Source organism: Haliotis asinina, chromosome 5 (assembly GCF_037392515.1).
Source record: "Haliotis asinina isolate JCU_RB_2024 chromosome 5, JCU_Hal_asi_v2, whole genome shotgun sequence".
In the NCBI taxonomy this organism is placed as follows: Eukaryota; Metazoa; Mollusca; class Gastropoda; order Lepetellida; family Haliotidae; genus Haliotis; species Haliotis asinina.
Window position 1 is genome coordinate 54,279,553 of NC_090284.1, and position 22,776 is coordinate 54,302,328.

The 22,776-nt window shown below is 40.3% G+C and overlaps 1 protein-coding gene across 6 annotated transcripts in view; it reads right to left on the minus strand.

The window, feature by feature from the left end:
- Positions 1-17,649: 17,649 nt before the first annotated feature.
- The window catches only part of LOC137284835 (sodium/calcium exchanger Calx-like), a 54,732-nt gene continuing 49,605 nt past the window's right edge, over positions 17,650-22,776 (minus strand). For all 6 annotated transcript variants that reach the window (XM_067816850.1, XM_067816849.1, XM_067816847.1 and 3 more), the window contains 5 exons: positions 22,357-22,589; positions 21,783-21,888; positions 21,394-21,572; positions 20,605-20,934; positions 17,650-20,182 (listed from right to left, as the gene is read on the minus strand). In XM_067816850.1, the coding sequence (XP_067672951.1) occupies positions 19,940-20,182; positions 20,605-20,934; positions 21,394-21,572; positions 21,783-21,888; positions 22,357-22,589 (1,091 nt within the window). In that variant the 3' untranslated portion in view covers positions 17,650-19,939. The remainder of the gene's footprint in view (positions 20,183-20,604; positions 20,935-21,393; positions 21,573-21,782; positions 21,889-22,356; positions 22,590-22,776) is intronic.

A 22,776-nucleotide genomic window follows, 5' to 3' on the forward strand; every position in this document is an offset into this window, starting at 1 on the left:
TTCAAGGAAACTCTGTGTGCGTGCGTGCGTGCGTGCGTGCGTGCGTGCGTGCGTGCGTGCGTGCGTGCGTGTGTGACAGGTATGACAGGTTTTACACTACTTGTTACTGTGCAGCAACTCATTTCTTAGGAACAACCAATAACCAAAGTAATTATTATCCAATCATTTGTATGATTGTATTATTATGTGTCTTAGCATTATATTCTTTTCTTGTAAGATCATTTTGATTATGTATCCCACAATCTTGCAACCATGTAATGGAGCGACATTCATACAAGCCACTAGGCCTGTTCCCCTATCCAGATTTCTGATTGATGGATTAAAAATATGTTTAAACCATATATTATTGCATAAAAATACTTCTGACCCAACAAGTTTCACCATATAATAATTCATCATTGTGGCCCTTAATTTCATTTGGTGTTCAAGTATTGATGGCTATACATTAAAATATAGTTAAGTAAGTAATGTTCTGACAAAGTCCTTTGAAATAATATATGTGTGCCTAAAAGTTTATGAAGACTATCTGTTCTTTATTTCTAACATGTTTAAGTCAAATCACAAATCGTTGAGTAAGTGCACAAGGACTAGTATATGACTTATCACGTGACTTTCGTAACACCTTTAACAATTCATTAGCATGGTATATCGGTAAATCTTCAGCAATTGCTATAGCAACTGAGTACACACCTGCAATTATCCATTAACGATATAATGACTTGCTTCATAAACACACCTCACGGCAAGAGCAAACAATGCGACCCTGCCATTAGATTTTATAGTCAACATTATGTGACGTAAGCGCCATTCGGAGTCGCCATGACCTAACGGAAGTTCTAAAACCCGACATCCGAAGCCAATGAAACCCGAGGCATAAAATCGCCACATGTTCTCTACACTCTATTACAATACACGCTTACATGCTCGCATGTGAGTGAGCAGGGCCGAAGAATATAATTTGGGAGCAGTTTGACGACAATAGCTGTTCTAACTTACGATCTCTAGCAGACACTTTAAGTGGCGTGTGCTGTTTTGGGGCTTGATTATCAGATTCAAGCGTTGATGGATGCCTTCCGGTAGACAACCACAAATTAAACTTTTCTTATTAAATTCGCCACGAGATTTGCGGCAGAGTTTGGGAAGGAGGGTGGGCACAGAGGGAGAGGAGGCCTGGAGGTCGGAGGCAGGTCTAGACGGGGGGGATGCTGTTAGAAAAATCTTTCATTGTCGATTTCCTTGGCACGTGGTAAGCCTCATGTAGAAATATGTATGTTTTACGAAACTGAAATAATGAGGTTTCAGTGTGTGATTCTGGAGGCTGTGAGTGTTTTCACACACTGTTCTCTACAATATTGTATTGTCAGAGCCAACCCGTGCCTTATCTGACTCCTCGTTACCATTTCAGCTCTGAGCTTCGCTGATCAACACGCAAATTCAAATTCTTTTGAACACAAGTCTCAAAAGCATGAGACAATGGGAGCAAATTACCAACAAAGTATCAGAACATTGAAAATATGTGAAAACAGCGTGAACCTGGTCCAAAGGTTTTGAAAATGTTTAGTCTGAGCACCATATACCCTCTCAATATGCTCATGAATCCGTTTTGGGGTTGTGCTGGAACTTTGTTTTGGAGCTGCGTGCTATTTGATCCTGAGGATGGAACTGAACAAGTGAATTTTTTTGTATCTCAAAATGGTTTTTTATTTTGCATGTCTAGCGAACGTTTAGACTTGCTGTGTGTTCTGTTTGTGCGAGTGTACATTCAGAGGTCTTGTTTTGTCCATTGTGCCTTCAGTGCAGTTTTGTTCAGTGTACATTCTGTACAGTTTTATTTTGTCAAGTGTTCATTCAGTACAGTTTTATTTTGTCAAGTGTACATTCTATACATATAATTACCGCAATATATAAATAGACCAACGCATTCACATAAATTCCACTGAGTTCATAAAAACACGCCAGCAGTTTGTGCCTCTACATGAGTTTCTTTTAAACGCAAGATTAATGCGACACGGTAACGAGACGCAAAGTCGTTACAGAGAAAATAGACAGTAGAGGATGGAGTGGGGGTGTTCATTCTTCTTACAAATATGGAACAGAATGTTACTAGAAGGTCATCTCGACGCTCAGGGATCATGATCAACAACCATCACGGCGGCTTCCCTACCATATTGAACCCAAACTCCACTATTTACCCACACTCAAATGCAGGAATGCAAGTTAAATTTATCCCCGATGTCATCCAACTTTTTCTTAAGTTTGTATGTTGAGTAGGCGTCTTTTCCCTTGACAAACCATTTGAGATGGTTAATAACTGTGTGTCTGCAATGAGTGAGGGAATTTGTTTAAATTCAGTGTTCCAACGACGGTTTGCTAACAGTGGATGCATGCAAACCAGTATCTTAAGACACGTTTGCCGAGCTTGGGTCAAGTTCTGCCCAGGAATATCCATAGGTCGGAACGCCGAAAATGGATTGTCTTCAAATGGCTTAGACCAGATTCGATCTGACTGACAACAGAATGATAAAAAATGGACTGTTTGACAAAATAGTTGCTCATTCTCTCGACCTTCGGTTTGGATCAACATGATCTGTCTCGCAGTCCCCGAACCACATCATTTTGCGTACTACCAGGCCTTCTCTTCAGTGCTAATTAAAGCCTTAAAATGAAGTTAGTCTAGATTTCCTCAGTTTCTGAATCTCTGGTCTCCCTGGGGCCCCTTTTCCACTAAAATGGGGTTTGTTTGTTACTATCAAAATTATATACATTCAGAGACTAAGCCTTAGTCTAAGGTCAATACGATGCAAGAAAAGGTTCTGGATCGGCCAAAGCGGTAAAATGGGAAAATGTGATGCACCTCGCGTAAAAATACATGTCTATCCAATACATGTGCATCCAAGTCTATAAGTAAGGTGTGTATATAAATGCGTCAAGGGTGACAGTTTCTGGTCTTATTTTTATTATAATTTATTAGGATAATTTGATAATAACAACCTCTGTTCTGTAAAAACATTAATTTAAGAGAATAGATGTAAGTAATGGAAAAAGCTATCGCCTTTTTTCTTTGTTGGATACTGATTTATGTTATTTCCAAAATACCCCGACCAGCCCGATCATGGTGCTTTGGGTGTCGTAGCCCCATACTTTATCATGACACGGAGATAATCGCAGACATACGATCGTTTCGTTCAATCTATCCTTTCATTATTGGCATAACACGGGTATGTATGTGATAGATAAAGCGCGCTCGGGAGGTTGGTGTATGACCTAGATATAGAAACAACGTCTCATAAATCAGAAATTCGATATGTCGCTTACGTTTTAAATAAGCGACAAGGAAAATGTTTAAGCGGGCCAGTTCTAAATGAAGACTGCGTGCACCTTTTTGGGCAAATATGTAAACGAAAACCTGCATTTATCAGGTAGTATAGGAACAGTATTCAAGTTTGACAGGGTTGTGTTGAATACAGTCTTCTACTTATCGCTAGAAGTATTTTATACACGAACGTCTATCTGTCATATTCTGGTGACAACCTGAGGTTAAATATACATTCTGTTGTGAATGGAAACTCACGGCATCGTAATTTTAGGATGACTCATTCGGATCACTAAAGAAATTCTCTCAGTGTCGGAGAAAAGGTTTTAAGTCGTGTGTTGAATATACCTACACATTAAAAAAAAAAATTAAAAACGTCATGGTTATGATTTGTATGATTTCTCACGGTCTTTAGCAATATTCTAGCAATATCACGGCTGAAAACACCACACATTGCCTTCACACGTTATACCCAGGTGGGGAATCGAACTTTGGTATTAGGCGTGACTAGCGAACGCTTTAACTACTGGGCTACCCCACCACCTCGCTGTGATACGGATATGAGGTCTCAGAGCAGATGGATGGACCGTCAGTTGGACTGGTTTCAGTCGTTCACGTCCCGTTAACTCTTGACATTTTCCTTGCTATTTCCAGTGCTTTTGTGGATGCATTAAAATATGCATGTCATATTAATTATTAGATATGAAATGTGACGGAAAGAAAACGTGAAAAGACTAGCCGACTTCAGCGTTTAAAGTTTCGATTCTTTGGTTAGTTATTGTATGTGTTATAAATACACCCTTCTCTGTTGTTCTGTTTAACCATGAAGCGGTCACGTTGTATCCTGCGTTGGACATGCGCAGAGTCGAACGCTCACGCTACCCTGACAGCTACGTGGCAACACATTTATTTCGACAACAAGTTTGTGATGATTTAGCGATTGTTCTCGAGGAAAGGGTAAAGAACTGCATGTAAGCCTCCACGTGGAACACGTCTTTTGAATATCTTTGACGAACATGATTTTGGCGCATGGAAGTCTCTTAGTATGTCAATGATATAACGGGATGTAATTGTGATAAAATATTGGTCTGTGTTTGCCGATATTTTCCTGGGTTAAACATTCAACGTTACAGATTAGTTGGATTCACCTTATGGTTTACAGGGCGTTATTTTAAATCGGGTTTTCCAAAAACGTTCTTGTCAACACTATCAAGTCAACAACAACATTAGCTTCGTCACGATCTTTGCGATGTGTTTACCAGTATGTAATGTTATCGTTATAGCAGTGTTAGTAGTCTTTGTAATAACAAAATAAATCATATTGATGACGTTGTTGAAATAGAATGTGATTTAATATATGGTACTGTAATAATAATCAAAACAAAATGAATAGGAGTTCATATTTAGTTTGATATCGTCATGAAAACGGCAAGGAATGATGCAGAATGAAGACTTTCCTCTTACTTAGCTGAGGATTTCAACTATTGCTAGTTTTGCACTCTAAAAATACTATCACCAGTCAAGGAAAAAAAAAGTGTTAAAGATGCGCTATTTCCGTAAAGAGGGGCGATTGAGTTTTCGCTCAACACTGACATTTTTTTAAAGTTGCAGAATAGCCTCAAGTGCTCATTTGAGCATCACAAGCATTAGAGACAGGTGTGCATTAATTCAGATGCAGCATCGCACTGTTGTCATTTCAGGACTGACCTCTCTAATCGATCTCAATTGGTACATGCAAACATACAGAGTCGACGCTGAAATGACTGCATCACGACAACATGACAGTTATTTTAGTAGCGTTCCTGCGACGTCTGTAGACCGCATTGGGATGACTTACCAAACACCGTCATCGACGTGGCAAACACCGTCTACTGCCCTAGGCTTACATCACACACGACGGCTCGTAACGTAAGGGTGGTTCTGTTGGTCTGACGTTCAAACGTAACCGAAAGGCATTAAAGGTCAAGAGATTTTTGGAACCCCCCCCAGATAAGGTCTTGTATATTCAATTGGCACTTTTCATTGTTCCAACATGCTGACGTCTTGAAATATTTAAATTTCAAAGAAATGTTTGTTAATTTGGTTTCATCTTATTTACAAACTCATCGTCACTGTGACATTTATGTGTCACAACAAGAAGTTGTGTCCCTGGCAGTCATCCCATGTTTGAGTGAAAGCCATGGTTTTGTCATCTGCGTGAACACAGAGCCAAAGGAAATCGATAAATGCACTCAGTCGTTTGGCAAAAATGACCAGTTGTTTTACCCGCAACAGTTTTGTTGTCCTGTCTTAAATGATGCAGCGATTGATTCTCTGGTCCTATCAAACAGACAGGGGTAATTTTAGACAACTAGGAACATGTCCAAAGACGCCCTAAGTAACGCATACCTTGACATCCGGATTTGGACGTGTTGTATCCTTCCCGTTTACCGGACGTGAAGCAACTTTGTTTTTTTCAGGTGCTGGAACAAAACTCATGAACACACACAGACATCTGAAAAAGTATCTTTGCGATTAACGTTGAAACCTTTACACCTCAGTCCTCACATGACACATAGGTGTTATGAAGACTTGTTGCATACTCGGAAAGTGAATGTGTATCCAGTCAAGATACATGGGTCATGTAATTAGGATATCCTTTTTGGAATCGCGCATAAATGGTCAGCTGGCCAAAACGCTGATACGAACCAGCAAATATTTGATTCTAGTCACCTTACCAACAGTAGATGAAATCTTATGACCAAGTGACGACCGAAAATTGCATTGCTAAACTCCCCTTCCGGGCAAAAAGAACGGAATGGCGGATAATTTGAAACAAAGAATATTTGATTTTTCCACGGTGATGTTTTGAGACAAGTATTATAATATTGTTTTGGACAATATGCCTGCAGTGTCTAGGGTTCGAGTGTTTCGATCAGACATTTCAGTAATCAACAGTCTCAGTCTCGTTCTACGCAGTTTGAACCGATGACATGTGCCAACCAAGTCAGAGAGCCTGATCTACCACCCGATCCCGTTAGCTGCCTCTTAAGACACGTACGGGTTGCTGAAGACCAATTCTAGCCCGGATCTTGACGGGTCGAAACAAACAAGAATTAATTATTTCACGATGATATGTTGACTTCTGTATCATCGTGCACATCGTCGGGATGTCTTCATCATCCAAGATCGTCGTTATTCCTTGAAGATATGCCATACACAGTCCAAGTGGATAGTAGTTATCGTTCAAAATTATGTACCCACATGCACACACGTGTCACGTGTAGTTGATTGTAACTGTCTGGACTTTGGTTGTTGCTATTCAGTGCTAGTTCTGTGATACAACATATGGTGTATTCAGACTACCACGCCGATAAGTGAACTGTCTCCTGTCCCCGCGCGCCAAGGCATGGACACAATAAATACTACCTTACCACCTGTTAAAGCTATAAGCTTTTACCACTGATGGGGAGGGACTGGCCTAAAGCGTTTGCTCGTCACCTCTGAAAGAAGACCCGGGTTTGATTCCCCACAATGTTGTAATGCGTGAAGCCCATTTGTATGTTCCCCCTTCCTTCCACATGTGACATTGCTGTAAAATTGCTGAAAGCGGCGTAAACAAGCACTCAGTCTCCACAGTACACCACGAAGGTAGTCGTTAAAAGATGCTGTTAGTGTCTTCTTGAAGATATACGCCTTAAGCAGACAGTCTAACGAGTTCAAAGTAACAAAAGTGACAAACACACAACCCCCTCAAAAAAAAAAAAAAAAAAAAAACAACAACAAAAAAACCCCAACAAAACAAAACAAAATAAAAAAAGACAAAACAAAAAAACCCAACCCAAAACGACTAAATGTAAACGTCAAGTTGAGAATTGTAGCAGTTAAACGCATTAGCCTTTGTCATCACACCATGGACTAACATCATGTCAAATGTCAAGATATCATCACTTATATGCCAAATGGGGCAGTAGCATGATGATGTTAGATGTTGTTAACAGAGGCGTAAAATGTCACTCACACACTCACTCACTCACTCACATGTTTAATCCAAGAACAAAATTACATGATTGTTATAAATCAATGGTAACTGTGGTGATGATGCCATTACAAGTCAGGTAAAATATTCTAGTCATATTAGTTAATGTAAGCCACTTAGCATGCTGTCACTGACTTGTGAAGACAGCTGACCGAAATGGCAAGGTTGCGCAGTAGATGAATTACAATAACTAGTCAGTTGATAACGCTGATATGGATCACGCCATATCACGATATCTTATCACGATGTCATCGAAATACATGTCAGTGGGTGTCTGTCGGCCATGAAGAAAAAAACCGACTCGTGTCTCTCCCTTTTTGACCTCACGTGCATGTGGAGTAACTCAAGATTCAATGAACCATGTTTCAATATACTGCAGACGTTCCTCTGTAAGACAAACTACAGTTTTGTTTAACGCGAAATATCCGAGTCCGGGCAATAACATCATGTGGTTGATATTGTGAGTCAGCGGCCATGATCCATGACATCATACCTTGGTGAGTCATTTGGACGCATCTCACGACCAGCAAAGGTTCCTTGTGTCCAATTGGGACCTAGAATCAATAAGACGTTGCACGTTAGGATGCGTTTCAATATCACCTGGTTTGTGTGCACCCTTCCGTCTTCTTAAGATTACAGGATCTGCTTCTTAACTGCGCATGGAAACACAGTCATGGGTCTAAAACAATCCTGGAGACTAAAGTCCTCCATCTTTCCAGGGTTCTCATTTCGGTATACGTGGCGTAGATCGATCAAAACATTGGTGATGGTGGTATGCTTGGGTTTCGGGAAGTAGATAAACGGGATCGGACGGTAGTAGTATAGGGGCCTATACTACTGTCGGTTACGATATATTGACATCCTGTTTCGGTGGCGCTTATGGATGCTCATGATATTAGCCACTGATCCATAGCAATTGCAGTGCTGGCAATATCCACCCACCCACCAAACAGTGGCATGTCTCAATTCCCAACATATGCCAAGACTAGGAAGGAAACATCGAATAATAAGGATTTTGTTAAAAGCGCTAGATTCACCCAAATTCTAAGCCTTGGTTTGATGCCCATTATAGATGCTCGATGGGTTCATCACTGTGGAGCCCGTGAAGATCCTGGATAGAATATAAGTCTTCAGCAGCCCATGCTTGCCACACAAGCAGCGACGATCGGGATCGGGTTGTCAGTCTCGATGACTTGGTCGACGCATGTCATCGGTTCCCAACTGCGCAGATGATCATGCTGTTGATCACTAGGTTGTCTGGTCCAAACTCGATTATTTACGGAATATTGGTGAGTGCGGCGTTAAACTAAACTCACTCACCCAACACTGTGGATTACGACTACCACTACCACTACCACTACCACTACGTCAATCCACTGAGGATGGTAGCCGACACCATATTTTCAGCGGTGTTCCAACCAGCGCCACTGCCTAATGGTTCACTTGTGACAAACAAGTACACATGAACGACAAACACGTAAAAGATCTTAATACGCCATGCATGTCTACCCCTGATAATTATCCACATCGCCAATCCCATTTGTCGTATCAGACAAATAAAAGCATCCAGTTATCAATGTCCTCCAGGGATGAGCATCAGCTGCGAGACAAGCAGTATATCTCATCCACATGCATTGCCTACGGACAAACTGGCATACACTGACATGCACTTTGCGACTGTCGAGGTCGTAAGGACAGTGGTGAAAGTCCTTTCGATAACAAATAGAGTTAGGAAGAATACAACAATGAATGAACAACATGATTACAGTGTAATGAAGAAGTGTTTATCTACATATTGTTATCTTTCATTACTGCTCCAACTAAATGCTCCCCACAGAAAGCATTACGTATACAATTCATAACGTAGAATGTTTCCTTGCTGAGCAACTACTTTATAATATGATATAGACTGGGCATATCTGATGATGGTTGCCTACACTTTGGTAAAATTTAGACACTAACTGAAGGTATTATTGTGACATCCACAGAATCTGATCACAGCTGTCTGAGAGGTCAACGAGGGTTTAATGAGACATTCAAGATGTTCAACTGAAGATTCTGATATAGCTACATACGTGTGTGTGTGTGTGTTTGTGTGTGTGTATGTGTGTGTGTGAGTTAGTGAGTGTGAGCGTGAGTCTGTGAGTGAGTGTGTACGTGCGTGTGAGTGAGTGTGTTCAGGTGGTCATAGGTTTTTATGTATTAATATGTGTATGTGTTCTTGCTAATCTAAGAGGTCTTAAATAATGAGATACTATGCCTTTAGAGTTTCTGGGGCTGCTGTTAACAGACAGGTTAGTAGCTGTTTTATATTTTGCAAGGGCTGTTCCAGATATCACTGTGTTCTTCAGTTTGACTCATGTGCCGAGCGCCATCAAACTCCACAGACAAAAGTGTCATCGCTTTTTGGTTGTTGTAAGTACTTTAATATGTACCCACCAAAATGTCACGAGTTTTCTTTCATGAGAATCTCCCTGTAAGGAGAAGGAGAAGAAGGAAGAGGAGATGACATGAGAAGAACAAAGAAGGAAAACAGGAGAATATTAAAGGAGAAGAAAGGAGTAGGAATAGAAAAAGAGGAAGAGAAGAAGGTGAGAAGACGAATAAGGAATCCTTCGTTTTATTTTTCCGCGTCATGGCCATGCACGCTCTCACACCTTGCACATCTACAGTGTCACGTTTTCCCTTTCCAATAGGATGCTTTTATGACGCGGGCAACAGTTACATGTAGAAATCAAAAACACGCGTGGACGTGACAGTCATTGCAGTGTCATCGAATTCCACCGATTCCTGTTTCAGCGTGAATTTAGTGAAAATGAGACTTGTGACGAGGGTTGTGTCATGATGCGTCATCGTATTTTCTAAAAAACGTTTTTTTCCCAGAGAAAACATCTTCGAAATGATAAAAAAAACCAAACATATTTTGAAGAAAGACGAACAGCAACACCAAGAGGTCTTTGGATATCCTTGGAGTTGTGCAAAAAAAATAAAATAAAATAATTGTAACATATCTTCACTAAAAGCATAATACTTGGTTCGATTCCGAGTCCAATTAATGAACCATAGGTGTGGTTTCAGGAATCACTATCCAGTAGTGATGATACTGTATAAGGAAACATACGTATGAAACTTACACATAAACATGAGGTCATCAATTACTGGAAACATACCTATGAGACTTGTACATAAGTATTGACCCAAGAATCAGAGTCCAATACTGACACTACCATATTGCGTGTGTCAGTAGACCATTTCCTACGGCTGGCGTGCTCCGGGACCATTTCCAATGTCATATATCTCCCTGGCCAGTATTGTTAATTAGTCAGATTCCGAGTATTCTGTACCATACATTACTACCAAATACCCAACGTACGTATTGTACACAACATCCGATCTGTCGACTATCAAATCGGTCGCACGCCAATTCTTGATTAATCCACTTGATGTCGTGATGCTCATCAGTAATTAAAGGCCAAGGTTAAAGATACACAATAAGTACTCTGGAACGTGACGTATGTAAACAATGTACATGTCATGAGAACTATGTATCATATACCTGTCATCGCTTGTGTCGATTTCCTGTAGTGTATATCACCTCGTATCAGCTTGTTTTCAATGCAGAATAGCCATTCATAACATCTATACTCACGGAACTATGTAACATATATCACAGAAACTGTCAGGGACGCTTGATTTCGCCTTGTTGGTAGCTGTCTGCCTTTAAAGGTTGACATTTTGACATATATTCGTAATGAATATATTTCGTCGTAGAAACTGACATCAATAACCCTTGAAAAGCTCATATCGACCTTACAGATACCGGTTTATCACAAATATTGTTAGGAATCCGTGAGATTATATAAGTTTATAAGTTAAATCAAAATATGCGTTTCTAATTTGTTTGTTTAAGTGTCACGTGTATTGCTGTCCCGTTTTGGAAATATTATTTTTTTTCAGATAACTTGCTTACATATATATTTATTTGAAATTAAATAGGACGGATACCTGGGATTGTCTTCATTTTGTTCCCGAAACTGGAACAATCTAGACTTAGCAACTGAATATCTTTGTATCCAGCATTGCAAGACATTATCCTTGGAAGAAAGTCTACAATGTAGAATGTGATTAAAAAGGATCCCGAACAATGCTTAAATTCAAGGCTGAGATGTACAAAGTAGCACACTGCCGCAGGCACATGTCTGTTTCAGATCCTAAAGTTGGAATCATGATTTATAAACGTACTTTAGTGAGGGTGCTTGATTGATGCGTAATACATTTCGGTAGAGACAATTGACATGTCAGTGTGACGACGCCCGCCATATGTATGGCCGCTCATTCATCAATCTTCTGATAAAGATAAGACGTGTGATTTTCAGGTAAAATAGTAACCGTAACGTCTCAAAACGGATTTAATGTTAAAAATGTAGTCTTAAAATACCGATTCTTTGACATGAACTTATTAACCCGTGGAACATCCTCAAACTTGTCGGAGATCTGTCTCATCCAGGCAATTTGTCGGGTTTCCTTAAACACATAATATTTTGCGCAATGTTTTATTTAAATGACAAGCCTCAATAACTATCTAAAGCCTTATGGAGTGAAATAAGCCCGCGTTTCATCATAACTGTAAGCCTCGTAAAGCATCATCCGTGACAACCAACCGTGAAGCCCCGGGGTAGAATAGGCCTTCAGCAACCCATGCTTGCTATGAAAGGTGACTATGCTTGTCGTAAGAGGTGACTAATGGGATCAGGTGGACTTGGCTGATACATGTCATCAACTCCGTAGAACTATACTTACCAATGCTGTTATCATGCTGTTGATCACTGGCTTGTCTAGTCCAGAGTCGATTATTTACAGATCATATAGCTGGAATATTGCTCACTCGCTCCTCCGTGACAATCCGTATTCTGTGCATCGTGCTGGCGACACATGCATCGGGTGTCTGTGTCCTGTTATATTATATAATAAATATGTGTTCAAACCACCAGACACACAGCTGTAGTATCAGCATTGCTTTATCGTTTATGCTGTTTTGTCAAAATTACACGCCAGGTGTGAGGTACCACGTGGGGTTAGTGAGTGTGGGTTTAACTCCATTAATCCACGCGGTTTCGTCATGACGTAGGATACACTCCTGATATGATATGAAATTACCATGGCAATTTTAGGATTCGTACCCACTGTCATAGTTTCCTGTCACCCTGAAGATACGCAACTCTGTATTTTGATATGCTGCGCCACTGAAAACCTGAAACTTAGTGATTAATTGTTTTGGTTTCCACAGCTATACTACAAGGATAGTGCATTCTCATCAACTCGGGGCACAAGAGAAGAACATCGTCGGCATGCAGGGCTGTTATCCGGGTCAGTCACCTGTTCCCCGATGTCTTGAGCGGCGAGTGTATAAATTCTACAATTCTCGAACACCTGATATTATCCCGATTTTGTTGTTGTTCATGAACACATGTCGAAATCGTAATATCGCCTCCTCTCTTGGTAGAGACATTTTTGTGGATGACTAGTGAGTGAGCATGGTTTAGCACTATTCCAGCAATATCACGGCGACGAACCCCAGAGATGGGCTTCACAAGCTGTGATCAGTTAATCCTGTGGTTGAGTGATAGGCCAGTGAGTGAGTGAGTCTAGTTTTACGCCATACTCAGCAATATTCCAGCGATATGGCGCCGGTCTGTAAATAATCGAGTCTGGACCAAATAACCTGAATCTCAACCATGGAATACTTCTTTAGTACGACTCTCTCCCTCCTTAACAGAGCAGGCCACTAGTAGGCCACTAGTATATGAGTTAGCCCCTCAACTAGGGTAACTATACATTCATCTGGAGATGGTGTAGTGCGCATTGACAGACAGGCGTTCATCTCGAGTTCCATCTTCAAAGGGTATAATTACAATACATGCATGGGCTTGGCATTCAGTGCAGCAATGGTGCAAGGCTAAGGGGGTGCTGCTCTCGTTTCATAATTGGCAAAAGTAAAAATGTTTATATACGTCGTTGTCTCCCACCTTTAGTTACAGTGTACCCTACCACATTAGGGTTGAATTGAATAGCATTGTTCACTCATCTGATAGGTCTTGAGGGAAGTTTTCATCGTTTTATGAGTGACGTGATTCCTGTATGCAACATAAACAGACCCCTTCCCATTCAGTGCCTCCCCACTAATTCCCGCTGTTTAATTCATGTAATACTCGAAATGTTATTATGCAAAAAGGGCCACAGTACTTCGGAAATGTTTAATTTTGTTTATCATTACTTGGCATGACAAATTCCACTCGCAATATGCATCTCTTTGCATGCCAACAATTCAAACCATCCAGTGAGATGTAACCTCAGTTTGGATATTCTGAATTCCTTGAACTGTTTGTGTGCTATGTAAAGTCAAACAGAGTTGTGTCAAAATATGATGTGTCGCACGTCACATTGTCTCGAGGTGTTGGATTTTTATGTATTCCTATAAGTAACAATTTCGTGGTTTTCTCGAACATCGCATAACTCGAAGTATTTACGTAAGTGCCTCCAACTTCGACACACCAGTATTTGGCTATAGTTGCGTAAGCCTCATACTGGGTAACCGGATAAACAAGACCTAGGGGTCGAAAAATCTTAAGTTCCCAGGTGACTGTAACATATACTGCCGAAAGGTACAAGTGTTGAGTCCCGAGGAGGCCGCTGTTTTAATCCTTCTGTAATTATTGAGTTGTGTTCTGTCGCTTTCCCTCAGTCTACATTCACATTACACTGCCTGGCGAGCAAATTCAGATCATCAGTCGTTGTAATTGACTCTCGAAAAGCCTAATTATTTCTTCTGTCGGGCAAACAACACTGGTTTGCGGCAGTAGACAATTATTTTCGTCCATCGAACTTACATTTGAGGTACATGGACTGGGTGGACCAATTAAAAAGCCATTTTCTGCCTTCATTACAAAAGACCATTCCAAATACATATAAGGAGAAAGTCATGTCCCCACCACATGCAGCATGATTCACCGATGTACATTTTACGTATGTTTGACTCAGAGATACCGGATCGTGTTTGCCACCATAAAAAAACCTGCTTCAAAAGACATCTTGATGTAGGCCTTAATTATAGCGCCCGTCTTCTGCAGATTCCATCTAACTAGGCTGTTTTAGAAAAAATAGCAATAAATAATTTCTATAGCTTTAGCATGGACATGTTGAATCACGCTCCTAGTTGGTGTCACGTGGGTCACTTTTTATCTTCAGTGATGCTTTTTTACATAACAGATGAAACGTTTAAGTTACATAATGTAGAGGACATTCTGTCCCTTGCTGTGTTTGTGGTACATAGTGTAGTGGACATTATGTCCCTTGCTTTATGTGTGTACATGTGTTGCATGCTGTAGAGGACATTCTGTCCCTTGCTGTGTCTGTGGTACATAGTGTAGTGGACATTTTGTCCCCCACCGTATGTTTATGTTACATTCTGTAGTGGACATTCTGTCCCTTGCTGTGTGTTTGTGTTACATCGTGTAGTGGACATTCAGCCCCTTGCTTTATGCGTGTGTTACATAGTGTAGAGGACATTCTGTCCCTTGCTGTGTTTGTGGTACACAGTGTAGTGGACATTCTGTCCCCCGCCATATGTTTGTGTTACATAGTGTAGTGGACATTCTGTTTTTGCTGTATGTTTGTGTTACATAGTGTAGTGGACATTCTGTCCTGTGCTGTATTTTTGTGTTACATAATATTGTGGACATTAGAACTGGAAATGCCAGCCGTATACAGATAAAATGTATTTTACGAGCTATCAGTTGAAATATAACGAGTGCTAATTTCCTTTCAGTGGTCGTTAACGGTACGGAGATGCTGAATGAGTTGCGTCCCCTATTTTCCTTAGTTTGGTTCTAGAGTGGAAATACTTAGCGTACGGGATCAGAATAGTGCTTTGGTACCTCATTTTTTTACAGGATTCATTTAATGTTACCAGGTTTCACCAAAAGTCCATGATGAGTGTCACATTTACCAATAGCATCCTCCACGTTTCTCCATCTTCGGCCATTCCCCATCATCCACCTCCACGCCCCGGGGAGAATCCTGCATTGACGATGTACCCGTTGTTGCATGATAGAGATGGGTTTCAAGAAGCATCTCAGTAAAATACTCAGCATCAGTTAGGTTTTGCCAAAAATATGACTATTTGTAGACGGTTGCTGCTTTGTGATTGCCATAAGCAATGTTTGCATCATGAGCAAAAGAATACCAGTACAGCGGGTACAGTGCGCAACGTCGGATGATAAATGACACACCACTTACTTACCCATATGGAATTGAATTGCGTTGTAGGGTACAGTGAAATTCATGATTTGATTCAGCGATGGAAATGTTAACTCTGTAGTCAATGAGATTGTTAACATGTAACGTGTACATGGAACCATGCTCACCAGGGCGCGAACACTCACTCACCCACCCACCGACTCACTCACTCACTCACTCACTCACTCACTCACTCACTCACTCACTCGAAATCCCAGTCCCAATCAATCTCTACCCATTCCTTTCACCTGACAGATAGCTGTTACAAACAATTCCTTTAATTCCTTTCAGCGCCTGGGCGTGTATTAGACTTCGTTTCGTAATGGCGAAACGCTCTTGGCTCCTTTGTGTATTGTAGAGCAATGGCAAAAGAATTCATAGCCTTACACTTTTTAAGATCGACTTTGCAACTCTGTCGCAACGCTGAACAGAACCTTGGCATCATTTGAAGATTTTACAAGCGCTTAATTCGCCCCATTCCTAAGTCCTCTCTGAGTATTGTCCCTTATACTCTGTGTAAATCGTTTAAAAAGTACACTATTTTACACGTTTGAAGCTTATTCTTAGCTGATGACTTTTACGTGAGCAACAAGTATTTTCATCTACAGATAATATAACTGAAATCATGAACGTGTTTTCTCTTCGTGGGGGCTCAGTTCTAGAAATGGATATTTATGTGAATCCGTGAAGATTCGGAATAGAATTTTCAGTAACCCAAGCTTGTAGCATGAATCGTTTCATTGGATCGATGCTTGTTTCGGAGTAGCTGACAGATTTTCATTTTGATATGCATAGTTTTAAGAATTTATCAAGAATTTATTTATTGAAAAATTCTGCTATAAACCCGTCTGGCCCAGGACTGTTATCGTTTTTCATTTTTTACAATGCCTCTTGGGCTTCTGTATATGTTAGTTCTCGCTCTAATGTTGCGGCACTATCTTCAATTAGTTTTGTCATACCATACTTGTTTAACAAAGAATCAAGATTAATTTGTGTGCAGTTTTCGTAAAAGGATTGGGTTTCTTTTAACATTTCTTCCTGATCTGTAATGGTTGATCGATCATTAAAAAAAATTCTGACATAGACTCGTTTAGAAAATTTCTACATTCCAAATATAAAAACATGAAAAAAATATGTTTGGTTTTTCTCCCTGCTCGAACCGTTTTGCTTTGAATCTAATAAAGGACCCCTTTGGTTTTTTTGTTTCAAATTCATTAAGTCCAGTGTTTATATCATTTATTCTCTTTAATATTTCCTCTCTGTTATTTGGGTTATCGTTATCATTCAGCTCTATCTCTAAATCATACAATAATGTTTCTAGGTCATTAATTCTAATCTTTTTACTTCTTTGTTGATGTATAGTAAATTGTTAGGCTTCTAATTTCCATCAGAGTGAATCATTTCCCACAGAAGTTGATCATTAGTTTGGTGTTTTGGGTTTTTGTAGTCTGTTTGAATCTATATTTGTTTAAAGTGTTCTTGTTAGTTTCCATGACTGACTGTATATACTTTGGATCTTGTCATAAAGAGTTATTTAATTTCCAAAATTCTTTTCTTCTTTGAGTTTCAGTTAGGGATATGCCATAGAAATAGGTGAATGATCTGAATCTATACATTGGCTTATATCACAATTCATAACAATTTGCAGTAAATTATGAGAGATAAAAAAATTGTCTAGTCGAGCTTGTTCAACTGGAGTAGACTGACGCCAGGTACATCTGTTCTCGAAGGGGTTTGTTTCCCTCCATGCATCTTTTAAAGTATAATTCGCGTGTATCAAATATTTAATTGTCTGTTGTATGTTAAAATGTTAAACTGTGGGAGATACGACTAGCGCTGAGATCCTTAACTACCTCCATTCTAACTGTCACACATTGGCCCAAATTGGCAATTGTCTCAGTGGTAGACGCAGTCTAGTCGGCGTTGCCTTGCGTTGCGCTGCGCTGCGCTGCGCTGCGCTGCGCTGCGCTGCGTAGCATTGAGAGGTCTGAATAGTAGACATACAGTAAACGACAAAACAGTATAAGTTTGATAAGTTTTATTTCATTATTCAAATAAGTATACAAAGCAAATAAATATTTAAAAAGTACGTCACAATACAACGCAGGCCCTAGCGGAGGAGTAACATGTAAAGGACGTATCCATCTACACTATAGCGACAGGTAATTACTCAAGGTAAAGTTATAAAAGGCCACAAGTGACAAGAATGTTAGATTCAATAGAAAAAAAAAATAATATTCATGTTACACCATTAACCTTGCCAAACTAGTCATTTAACTGGATCTAAGTTCGATTTTATGCTAGTGTTCAAGGATGCAGCTACTGCGAATGGGAGGAGACTGACCTATCACTCTTGTTACTTAGTTTAAATATGAAAACATCGGTCGTTCATTTCATCATTCGTTCTTTCTTTCATTCATCTGTTCTGTCAAACTCTTGCATACAAGGTCAATGAGATAGCCAACACACAGTAGCTAATATATGAAGCCTCAAGAGGTAGTTGTCATTTGCGAACTCTTCATAGCCCCCTTCATCTACAATCTTAAAAATAGAATTTCAGATGTATAACACATGATTGTTTCATTAATCAATAATCACACCGAAAACTGTTTTGTATTAACACTGAAACAGAAGGATAAAATGAAGGTACATATTTCAACATTATACTGCTGAACATTTAATTTGAAACGATTGGGTCACAAATGTTCTAGACATCATACGCTATGACTGACAATGTCACTGTGTTCAAAAGAGATGTTTATCGTGAAAGCATCTTTGAATTCATGAACATATTTTATAAATGTCCAATATAACAACAAGTGCAATTATAAATTCAAGTAAAAAGAAATCATGTATATTAGAAGTCATACATTCACACCTTTCGTACATGACTGACAGTCACTCGTTTCTAACAACTTGCCACAGAAAGACAAGTGAGATGAAATATGATAATTAAATAGCTACTGAAACAACTTAATACACCTCTATGAAGCTGCCGAATCCGGTGATTTAGTATTACACTATATATATAAACCAAACAAGGCACATATACACACCTGGCGCATATACATTAGATTACTAATTTACATATGTATAAAAAGTAGTCGATTACTTGTACATTTCAGAGAATGGTTTCCAACTTAGAAACAGTACACAGGGTATGGCGATATTCCTTTTGTGAAGAGTGTTTAACACGATGTACGTAACAGGCATGTTCTCGGTCACAGTGTCATAATCAAGTCAGTTCATCGCTAGGCAAAGACGTTTGCCGTTTGATGGAACTGGTAACTTATATCCCGATTCTTCAGATGAGAATACCAAAGAAGATGACATAGAAAAGGTCGTCATCTTACAAAGGATAGATAGGTTTCTTGGTATTCAGTTGGCATTCAGTCACACGAAACGGGAGTGTGAAGAATAGTTTTCCTTTATTGAAACATAACAACAATAAACAACAGTAGCGCAACGAGGGTCTTGATGGGGTGTCCTGTTTTGTACATGTTGAAAACGCAAGATGGCCCTGAATTTACAATGTGAAAGATCTCCGTGGAACTACTTCGTGTTAATTACAACTTTACTCTTCATGTTATTGCAAATCCACCTGAATCTCGTACATGACTAGATTCAACAACACAGCAGAATTTGGTATTTTGCAAACCACGAGATGGATCCAACGTAGAAGCAACTGTCTCCGCATTTGCGATTCAACTTGACAGCATGTACTTTGTTTAAGTGTTCAACAAAATGAAAAGTCAACAAACAATGACTTCTGACTAAAGATCCCAAATATTACCTCCCTTAATCCCATCAGGATCCCTCTGCGATGACACATATAATGATGCACATGCAGGCACGACAAAAGAACATGTGCGTCAAACTAGAAGCCGACGTGTGGACAAAAGTCCTATTTATGTCGGTATATTCTGATCTGTGCCTCTTTCATCATGAAGGTGCACTTGTCAAACTGGTTTGGTGAGTCAGATAATTATTATTCTAATTTTCACCGATTTTGTTTACCATGAAATGACTCTTGCCTCTCATCCATTCCAACATAAATACTGCCCGAAATAACAATAAATGTTCAACCTCACAATTCTTCATCTCAATCACTAACACTTCGGACATATTTTTTATGTTGTTTCTTGGTGGAGGAAAACTTTAATTCTTACGGGCTGCGTTCGTCATTTTTCAGTTGGCTACATTGTACATCTGAATGTACAAGAGAGCATATTCGGCCAGAATAGCGACGAGTTGTGATTGAGTGCGTTAGTGTACGAATAGGAAAATAACTGTAACAACCTCTGAACAGATATCTAAAATTGGACGTTGATAATTTTCTTTGCTTGAAGAGATGAGAATACCACGTATAAAACCCAAAGGCTTATCATGATTGCACCGCTAATCCATTTGGTGATGTTTGGGCCCCCAAGTTCACCTTTGCCGAACGCACCGAGGAACCGTCGAGTTATGAACAACGAAATGGCAATAATGGCAGCAACGGTATACAACACCACACTGAATCCTAGAGAGCCTGCTTCCACCTTGAAGACGTCGCCCTGCAAAAGGCAACGAGTGAGTAAGTGAGTGGGCTTTAAGGCTTTGGACAGTGTTCAATTTACATTTCGGTTTGTCGGCTCGATTCAGAAGTCTGGAATAATAAAAGTTTGGAATGATGGAATTCTTAGATGTTAACCACTTTATTGAATCTACGATGCCGACAAACCAGGAAACATTACTGAAGCTAACCGGAACCGGAACCTGCAATTCATTTCGGGCGTGCGCAAAGAACGCAAATGAGCACAGCGCATTGCTGAGCCCAGGGACAGCCTTTACTACGGTTAACTTTAACTCCTATTCTTTAGCAATGCAGTAAGTTTAACTTAGTAGCTTACAATCACCTTTGAGAAAGGAGACCCAGGACGACAATGCCATCCTTGTAACCATAATCAGGGCTAAGCATGTTGGAACAATGACTGACCTTTGCAGTCCAGTATATGGATGCGATGACCCACGGAAGGCCAAGACCAAGGAACACGTTGACAGAGTTACTGCCGTTGACGTTGCCCACTGAGCTGTCAGCGTATTTCTCCATCGTTGCCGCAGTCTTACTGGCAAACGTGTCCGGCATACTGGTTCCCAAGGCAACCAACGTTATAGCGGTGATTGTTTTTTCCAGACCAATCAGGCAGCCGAATATCGTGGCAAGGTCGCCGATGATGGCGGTAAGAAAACCGATAACAGCTAAAGAAATGATGAACGTTGGCCATCCTCCTAAGTACTGGGTTGGAGGGACAAAGGCGAACAGGATCTGGTTGTCAAATATATAAAACAAACAGTATAGTGATGTGTTCACTTGTGTTCTATGTAAGCATAATTTGTCCAAAGCACAATCTTGTACACCGATGATGATGAAAAGAGGATTTATGAAAATATGATAATCAATCTAACATGATGTTACTGACTTCTCTGAATAAAAGGATTATCGATATATCTTGAATCCTCAACATCGCTACCAAAATAGAATCCAAGGGTTCATGTGAACATCGGGTGGAAACATGAGCATAGACTTACTTTGTGAGGTGTGGGGTGTGGGGTGTGGGGTGTGGGGTGTGGGGTGTGGGGTGTGAAGAATCCAATTGGCATGTGTGTTTATCTTCCTTTGTCACATGTTTACGATTGTTTATTTGTCATTCAAATTAGACCCAAATTCGCTTCACAAATTTCACAGGTAGTACAGAATGGTTCTCCCCTTTGGTTTAAATATTACCTTCCAGAAGAAAGTACAGAAATGCAGAATGTAGTCAATGAAGGTGGCGTTCTCAATATCCCCTCCGTTCACGTTCATGGCATCCTTGAATTGGGTGACATATGTGGATTTCTCTAGCTGCAGAGAGTCCAGGTTGGCTTTCGTCAGGCTGACAATGCGGCTCACCAAACCATTGAACTCTGAAATAAAGATCCTCTAAATATTCCAAAGTTGAGGTCAACATGACATGACTGATATCATGTTCAGGCAGAAAATTAATCTCGTCATATCTCATATGTCAAGGACACTGATCCATCATGGCAAGTAGGACAGAATATAACATAGACGTGATAAACCATTTTTACACGTATAAAGGCATCGTTTTAACCCTGACGTCGATTATGAAGTACCTTCGTCGTTAACAATGGTGATGATGCATTTGGTGATCTTGCCCAGCGTGGCACCACCGTCTGTCTCTAAGAGCTCAATCTGGAAACTTTCATCTCGCTCCGGTTTCTGTGAAACAACAATGTGGAACTTGTACATATAAAGAGTCTATTTCCAAGTACATTGGACTGGATATGGTTTTAAGAAGCTTCTAGCAATATTCCAGCAACACAATGCCAGCTGACACCATAAATGCGCAACACACTTGGTACCCCTGTTGGGAGTAAAACCAAGGCCTTTCGCCGCTTCATCCACCCTGTTATCGCTTAGAAACAATAAGACTAATGCATTAGCTTAGTACACATTACAGGAAAGGAAATGAAGCTCAAGATCAGACAAAGTGTATTAAGTCCGTATAAGTACACGATCTGTCCATCTTGGCTTTGAAAAAGTTCTGAATTCAAAACGTCAGTGCATCTCGACACCTAAGTACTATCCTTTCTGGCATGGGGTGTTCGCGAAAGGAACACCACATAGATAGATACAGTTTGGTATTCCCATTTTCCCTAATTACCCTTTAGATCAGTACCAACTTACGTTGCTCTCAAAGATAGGCAGGTCGATGGTCTTGCTTGTTTCCTGGTTGTCAAATTTCAGTGTTCCCTCTCCTCCCTCGTAATCCTTGTTGTTGAGGGCAGTGATGTCCTTGGTCTTCCATGTCACTGACACGTGACCGTCAGCGCCGTTTCTACGTGACACGGGGATAGATGCCAGACGACTACTTTCTTTCACGACGATGCTGGGCTTTGCAAACTCCAACAAGCCCGGCTCTGTGGAAAGAAGATATGTTCACGTGGTTACCTCGAGCGAGAAAATCCCCACATGGGTATAATGTGTAAAGCCTATTTATGGTGTTCCCCGCTGTGATGTTGCTGGAATATTGCTAAAACCGGCGTAAAACTGAAGTCAGTCTGTCAATGGAGTGAGAAGGTGGGCTCTCCGTCCTACTCAGTCCCG